Source organism: Rhipicephalus microplus, chromosome 8, assembly GCF_043290135.1.
Source record: "Rhipicephalus microplus isolate Deutch F79 chromosome 8, USDA_Rmic, whole genome shotgun sequence".
In the NCBI taxonomy this organism is placed as follows: Eukaryota; Metazoa; Arthropoda; class Arachnida; order Ixodida; family Ixodidae; genus Rhipicephalus; species Rhipicephalus microplus.
Window position 1 is genome coordinate 54,973,006 of NC_134707.1, and position 8,683 is coordinate 54,981,688.

Sequence of the window (8,683 nt, forward strand, 5' to 3'; positions counted from 1 at the left end):
ACTGGAATGTAAATTTGCCCATTCATGTTTTTTATGTGTCCGACACGTAACTTTTTTAACTGAAGTTGTATGTCATTTGAAGAACCTTAGTCTAGTAGAAGACATGAAACAGCTCAAACCCTTAACTATGATAAGTACTTGACTACGGTAATTATTGCTGCACTCATTGATTGGCATCGATTACCCTTGAAGTTCCAAAAGTAATAGGAGGCAGAATTCTGCTCGTGGTTGGCAGGTTTACAAAAACACGTACAAAAAGGTTCCAATGTTCCTAGATAAGGTGACCATGTGCTAATGTGATGACAAAGTACTAGGAAGTGTCGTGAAGCGGTTATGAATATGAATGTTTTGGTAAAGTGAAATAGGAATACCGAATACACAAACCACGATTCATGTGCACCTTCCTCCATTTCGGTGACTAAGAAGGCATATGTCTTTTTTAATTTTGTCTTTGTTGTAAAAACAAAACAAAATTCATGTGCACCTTCCTCCATTTTGGTGACTAAGGTGGCATATTTTTTTTCAAATTTCGTTTTTGTTGTAGAAAGAATGCATTCGAAAATTTTGTGTGAACCAAGGTCCTGCAATTTGAGAGTGCAATAAATAAACTAACGAAATATCATAGTGACTCATCTCGTATTGTTAAATTTCACGTGAAACATTTAGGCACACGCTCGTTTCTCACTACGCGGACTGATACGGAGTGTTATAAAAATCTTGTGCTTACCAGAATTCAAGACTATGTCCCAGTTTTTTCAAGAAGCTGGCTTTGCTGTATAGCTCAAAAATCTATGAAAAAAAAACCCTCGAGTCATAAGTTGTCACATTTCATCCCCAACGACGTCGCATGCAACTCGGCCTGCCGACATCAAGACAACCAACAATGGCAAGTCTTATAGAACAAGGCATTTAAAAATATTCCAGAAAACAGAATATCTCGATACTGTGACATGAAGCTCTTTTAGAGAGTGTATTCTGCTTAATTCAATGACGCTCTCTTATCCGCATGCTCCGTCTCTTAGAATTCGTTATGTCAGAAGTTAAGCAGCTTAGAAGAGCGGACATTTTGCGCACATTCTACAAGCCCTTCCATGCAGGGCAATCTCTCGATAACGGTCCGCCGTAGTGGCACTGGTGGCCTTAATTGTTCTAAACAAACGTAACTGAATAGCCAAACAATCCGACGTGGTGGCGACCAGCCAACGATGCACGCGACTGTGATGTAATTGAACGGGGTGGGGGAATCACGTTGCTCCTCCACCACGTTGCGTGCATCGCTACCAGTGTGCTTTTCTCCATGATGCAGTTACTCACGCCACCGACACCATCAGGACTTGCGTTATAATATATCCTAGTTTTGTATAGCCCAACGCGGCGTGCGCCTTGTAAGTGGGTAAGCGTAATACATTGCACTACGAAGAAACAAGACAAAATTGACAAACGACTACGGGCTCGAGACAATTTATGTGGGCTCCTAAAGTTTAGAAAGCAAAAGTGACCGCTCCAGTGGCGATTCGTAACGCGGCGAAGTGCATCTGTAGCTTCCCCGATACTCTACAATGCATGCCGGTTCTTTTGTTTTTTATTTACCGCCGGCCACCGCACTGCGTTCTCCTTTCCTCATTGCAGCGTCCAGTGTTTCAGATGAAGATAAGGGTAAAGAGGGTGCGTCCCTGGGCACATTTCACTCCTCCGGTGAGCGAGAAGGTGTAGGTGGGATGACTGAGAAAGCGTACTCGCAGGAGATGGTCGCAGAGTTGTTAGCTTCGTTGCTGATCTTACTCTTCATCCCGGAAGGAGAGGTGTACCACCGGAAGCTACGCGGTTCCTCTGAGTTCGAACGAAACGACGTATTGGCGCACCCCTGGCTTTACCTGTGACGTAACAAGAAAGAAGCCACGTGTGTATCTCTCGTCTGGAGTATAAAAACGCTGGGCAGGCGCTGAGCAGATACCAAAGCCTTTCGAGGCCTTTCCCGCCCTTGTGTTCGAGTGAGACCGACATCACGCAGCCATGAACGGCCTGGTAAGCGATCATCGGATGTGAGATTAGTGGCGGAAATGGTGGTTTGTTATAGTGCCGAGTTCGGAGCACCTCACTTCGTTTAATTATCTTACCAGGATGTGCACAGTGTATGCCTACATAACTTCTCATAGACCTTACGAAGTATTCGGCATATGAATGCGTACTCAGGATATACACTTGGTGACCAGAAAGTGATGATAAATGGGCGAGAGAAATGAGACTTTTTTGAAGATCATGCGAATCCGGTAAGGCCACTTTTCCTCGGAACTGCTGGATGCTGTCAGTCTACAATTTACACTTAAACATTGCAATATTGAGCGGCATCGTTGTCGTGCTTATTGAGTTCTACATGAGGTGGTGTTACCGATTGTCTTACCGGTGTTTCGTAGGAAACTTGGTAGTGTAGCTGTTGCCTAGTAGCAAAGATATGCGTTCATTGAGTTTGCACCACCTCTGCACCTATTCTCTGGCAAAAGCGGAAAGCCATTCAAAGGAAATTATCGCCAGTCACTCATTGCTTTGCAACATGGGACAACAATCGTTCTAAACTAGGTGCCATAGGATGGCTGGACGTGACATGAGTTCTGGTGGTCCCACCATAGCAGTTGGTGTTACTGCGAAGAGTCCAAGGCAACTTTTCCCTTTTTGATTTGAAGAACCACACTACGAGCTATGTTGTGTGCTATCCTGAATAAACCCCGCAACAAGTATGACCTCTCTGCCAACATTGAAAAAAGGTTTGGTATCGGTAAACCCAAATACCTTTAGTGATCTCCATCTTAAACAACGACGTGCATGGAATAGCTTTACCCAAATCCATTAGTAGTTCATTTTAATTAATCAGGACATATATGATTATCCGTGCTGCACGATGTAATTGAGCCCGCTTCAGTTGATCAGTGCTTAGGGTGCTTCGCTGCTGACCTGGACGTCGAAGATTCGACAGCGGCCGCGGCAGTTCCATTTTGATGAGAGGAAATTGTGGACGCCCGTGCACTGTTCGATATCAATGTACGTAAACGAATACTACATGGACCAAATTTCCAAAGCCCTCCACTGCGGCATCTGTCTCAACCATATCGTGGTTCGGACGCCAAACCACAGGTTTTTATTATTACGATGTAAATTCACACGATGTAAAATCACACTTACCTAACTTGTCAAAACATTCAGGCCTCGAAAATGGCTGCTGTGAAAGTAGCTCTCGCTAATGAGCACCCCTACGGAAGTGCCTGATTTGCACAGACATAGCTAAACTACAGCCAGCTGTAGTGGTATAAATAAGCAAACGGGGTACGTGCCCGACGCGTTATGTCACAAATGTGCAGAAACAAGGAATAGGGTAGACACGCGTGTCAGAAATATCTTAAACGTACTTTAGAAAGAGCGACTTACATTAGCGAGCACGCAATGTAACTTTCGTGCAGCCGACATAATTGTGTTTTTATTATTATTATTATTTATTATTTATTCATTTTTCGGACAGTACAAAAAGCATTGCCCGCGGTCAGAACAAAAGGAGGTGGTTAGCCCCCTGACATGGTCCTGTCAGGGGGCTACAGGACCATGTCAGGTCCTGTCAATCCAGGGGGCTCTGGGTTGTTACACCCAGAGTTCTCACATTTCTTATCTTCTGTTAGAAATTCTAATGAACTTGCAAAGTCACACTTTGACAACAAGTTTACGAGTCGGTTTAATGATTTTTCACCCACCATGGTAGTGTGGAAGCTTTCGTGATTAACCGCGAACCCTTACGTCGTGGGACCGAATTTCTGTCTGCCACGGCAATCGCGTAATGACGGAGCGGGAATGCTAGGGGCCCATGTACTTAGATACAGGTGCATGTTAATAAACTACTCCAGGCAGTCAAATTTCTGGAGCCTTCAGATACGGCTTTCTTAATCATCCAATCGTGGTTTTGCGACGTACAACACCGAAATTTGTTTTTATTTCCGAAGGCCACGCTGCAATCATCTTGACCGCATTCGATTGCAGGTGCACACCATCCTGCTCACCGCCCTTTTCGGCAGCGCGCTCAGTGGGTTCCTCGGTGGAAGCGGCACTGGAGGTGGTGTCAGTGGAGGCTACGGCGGGGGTGGTCTTGGAGGCTATGGTGGTGGTAGTCTCGGAGGTTACAGTGGAGGGCTTGGTGCCGGTGGCCTCGGAGGAGCAGGAGGTCTTGGTGCCGGAGGTCTAGGAGGAGGCAGTGGAAACGTGGGTGTTGGGAGCAGCGTAGTCCTGCTGAACGGCGGCCGTGCGGGTGCAAGCAAATCGGTGGCAGGGCCGGCGTTCCTCGTTCGCACGGTGCACCACGTGTCTCAAGTGCATGGCGGTGGAGCCATTGTGGCGCACTCTGGTCTCGGTGGTGTCGATGGAGCCGGCATTGGTGGAGGCGCCAGCATCGGAGGTGCCGGACTGATTGGTGGTGGAGCTGGTGGTCTCGGAGGAGGCTACGGAGGTGGCGGTTATGGAGCTGGAGGCCTCGGTGGAGGTTACGGAAGCGGAGGATACGGGGCTGGTGGTGCTGGAGCTGGTGGTGTCGTTGGCAAGCTACTGCTCGTCAAGCATAACAAGTGAAATCTGTCACCAGTGTTTTTTAGCTTTTTAAACACAGTCAGGTAAGCATTCTAATTCTAAGTCAACCATAGGTGTAAGCACATACAGGCAGTAGTGTAGTGCCCCCGCTAATATGTAGTTCTAACTACGTTTGGGTCGTTAGGGCGCGAGTGGGTTTGGGGGGGGGGGAGGGGCACTCTAGTAAACCACCCTCTTCGGCCCTTCACCCTTGGTGTTTAATAAAAAACCATGTGCAGTATTAACACGAGTTCAGTTTTCTTACTATAAGCAACAATTATACTTTCACACAATTCACGTTAGTGGGCCACGCTTAAGGCCCAACATCAAAATATAAGGGATTGCTGGCTTAGTGTCCCACATTTAAATGATACGCTAAGCACAGAGGAAATAAATTTGATAACATAGAAGTAGTGAATACTTTGTAGAGTTATTTAGTATGCTGAAGTCATATGTCAGTTTTTTTATTCTGGATGTGACACTCACCGACTGAATTGTAATTTTTCGCATGAACGTAGGAGTTCACAATGCTGTCTATATTCTGTCATGGTAATCATTGTGCCATTGGTAAGGCCAACCTTTTTGGGCCCTCCATATAATTAAGATAGTCAGCCTTTGCGGCATATATGAATCATTTACTTAACCTTTGTCACATTGTTGGTTTAACAATGCGTATTTTAGTAGTCAGAAGGGTGACTTCAATTCGCTTTATGGTGAGAGTAACTATTCTTACCACCTTCTAGGATGTAGCGAAGCCACCTGAAGTCTGCAGCGTCCTACTCAACTCGAGATCTTCCACTCCACCTGCTCTTTCACCTCATTCGACCAAGAGAAGGATTCCATGAATCACTCCTGAAACAGGTTGACAATGTACGCTGACCGGGAACTCGTTTCCCACCTAATAAAACTGTGATTTACTTTAAGAACCACCTAACTGACTCTCACTCTGTGTCTGTTTATATTTTCATATCGCGTACAATTTGAAAAACCAAGCTACGAACTATGTTGTGTGCTATCCTGAATAAACCCAGCAACAAGTATGATCAGCCTATCCAATGCCAAACAACGACCGATGATCGTGCACCTTATCATGAGCAATGTACTCCATTAAAAGTAGGGAGACAAGATATAGTAGCGAGAGAAAAGGGCACACATATTAGCCGTGTATAATTCTGGCTGAGGCATGAGACGGGCATGTTTGATATATTGTAAAACCGTAGAAAACGCAAGGCAAAACTCATGACACAGTGAAAAAAAAAATTATTCGACATTTCATTTTCACTGTCTTGGGTTTCACATCTGGTTTTATATTTCTGACTGCTTATACCTTGCTCAAATCGTACCAACTCCACCTAACACACTTGAAGTATAGAGGTAGAAGGAAAACTAGAAGCATACTACAGTCTTTGCATCATTTGAAGATGAAAGCCTGTGGACCTGTTCGTAACTCATCAGGTCATAAAATCGGCCATCAGAATTTCCGCAAGAACATAAACCACAGCGTTAACTTGACATTCTTAGCAAGCTGCAGTGTTCGTAGTAGACTGCAACAATTCAATAACCTTCCCGTAGTTCGTAGAATACAGTGTTCCTGAAACTCACTGCACTTCACGTGGTATTACATTGCTTCTCGAATCAGGCCACTCACTTGTGACCATTGGACGGTGTCAACTGATGACGCCATCCAGTGACGGGACAATTCTCCCATGATGATGTCAGAAGCTCAGGCAATCAGTGACTTCATGACGTCAATGCGACGTAATCGTGAGCTCGAAGAGTGTCACGTGCATGTTTTCAACACCCTTCACAACACTCGCGACTTCTCGTAAAGTTTCGCGTAGAGAAACGCCAGTATATAGACACTTAAACCTTTAAAAAAAGGGGAGGGTTCACATATGACGTAAAGCCCGGCGTACGCAACACATCACCACTGGCTGATTCTCTCATCTATCTTTTCAAGAACTCAACAGTTCAGAAATTTTGAGAGACTGTATGCCTTTTTTGCGACTTGCGTTCGTTCCCCGAGTTTTATGTCAGCCACTCCACTGGTCTCTCGTCGCAGAACCACTTCTTTTGGGTGCCATCCGTATTGTAATGCCTTACGACACGGGCTATTTCCTTCGTGCTTGCAGAATCGGGGATCGACTTTGAGAAACTATAGTGGCGGAGTGCTCGCTGAAATGACCGCAGCCATTCGAACTTTTTGTCTGTCATGTAAGTGCCTTCTCAGCAGTGATAATTTGCTCCAATGTGTAGCAGATTGAATATAAATGAGTGAGAGTTCTCCACTGGGGAAGTATGCACGAGTGTGCACTTCATGTTTAAAAACGACTGTTTTATTATGGGGTGCAGGACAGGCCTATGCAGTCGATGTGTGCAGCAGGGACTCAAGGACACAACCAAATGGCGTCGGTGCACCCACTTGCGTTTTGTTGCATTTTACGCTAAGTAAGTACTATGTCATCCAGACTCAGAGCTTATAGTAAATAAAATTCTTCACCCACCAGCCCCTTTCTTTTTGACAATATTTCTTGTGAGGCGAAGACTGCCATCTGAGTTGATGATATTGGAATGCCGAAGACACCTGTTTCGAAAGCCTCCAGTAAAGTTTTATGTTTCTGCCCCAAGAATGGCAGTTCGGGCTAGTTGGTATGACATGACGATTGCGCGAGAACAGAATGACAACAAATAGTTTTTCTTTTCTCTTTGTCGTCGTTCTGTTCTCGCGCTATAACTATCGTCTGCCCTAAGGTCGCATACTATTTTGTACTCACCGACCTAGTTTGGTTGTTTGTGACAGATGTTGCGACTTTAATACCAAACAGTAAATAAAAGGTACCAAAACTTCCGAAGCACTATAGCTGACACGGCAAAGCTCAATTGTCGTTTTTTTTAACGACGCTTTTTTCATGTTTAGGATCACTGCCTTCATTGTCCGGATATTGAACATTCAGAATATTGGAAAAAGGAACATAAATTTAGGCTCCTCTACTTATCCAGCCTTAATAGACGCGTACACATGAAATTTAGACGAGCATGCATGCTAAGGGGTATGCGGAATCATCAAAAAATTTCCGGCGTGTTTTTTCTGTGTATTGGTTCATCAAAATCAATCCTTTTGAGTACACACATTTCAAAGATAGGGTCATCGAATTTACAAACTGTGTACCATCAGACCCAGTCCGGGACTTATCATCGGCTCATTTGGACAGATAGCTTGCTGAACAATTATTTCTGCACTCTAAATAATAAGGATAATGATAGTGTTTACATATTTCCAACACATTTTTACACAGCTCTGTAATTGTACAATCAAGCTTTTTCCTCTTTTGTTTAAAATTGACCCTTTGTAATGCCACTTGACAATTATCAGTGTTAATTTCAATTTAATGTTAGCATTTCACTACTGGTCCTCTCAGGCGTTACGTAACACGCCTATTATAATGATGTTAAAATGGCGGATACTATTTATTTCTGTACAATATTTAACTATGCTAATTATGTACGATTATAATATGCCATTTGGTACATGCTTCAATGATACCAGCGCGCATCCAAGGGGACAAACAAAGTGCAAGGGGACAGTTTGGAATGTAACGTACATGTTCATTTTAACCGGAATCAAAAGAGAAAATACGTTTCCGAAAAATACGAAAATACATGTACATGCTATTCAGATGAAAAAAAAAAAACAGAAGATACGTAGAACATACCATATATTATTTCGCCACGTTACATTTTTTCTACGCTGATAGTTGGCACACAGTTATGCTGCACCAGCGAAAGATTTCTCAAATGTTTAGGATTGCGTGAAAATTAAATTTTGCGAAACCGCAATTTCTGCCATAGATCAGCTGCGCCATCTCGTGCCTCTCGCTCCATATCAAAAGAACGTGTTGACTCTTACTCACTCCTAGGTGACGCCACCGGCAAAATTCGCGCGCGATTTCGCACCAGTTTTCACTTGCCTCGTGCTGGAACCTGATTTCAAGCGACCGTCGCCACTGCTCGTCGTTATCCTCCTCTGAAATTTCTCGTCATCAAGTGTTGAAGGTTTCTTGCATCGCACATGTTTTTCACATTT

General features: G+C 44.2%; 1 protein-coding gene across 1 annotated transcript; it reads left to right on the forward strand.

Annotated features, from left to right (window-relative positions):
• The first annotated feature begins 1,943 nt into the window (after nt 1-1,943).
• LOC119165832 (uncharacterized) lies at nt 1,944-5,533 on the forward strand. Its single transcript, XM_075870516.1, has 3 exons — nt 1,944-2,025; nt 4,021-4,643; nt 5,343-5,533. The coding sequence occupies exons 1-2, from the start codon at nt 2,014-2,016 to the stop codon at nt 4,600-4,602; spliced, it is 594 nt and encodes a 197-aa protein (XP_075726631.1). The 5' UTR covers nt 1,944-2,013; the 3' UTR covers nt 4,603-4,643; nt 5,343-5,533.
• The last annotated feature ends 3,150 nt before the right edge of the window (nt 5,534-8,683 follow it).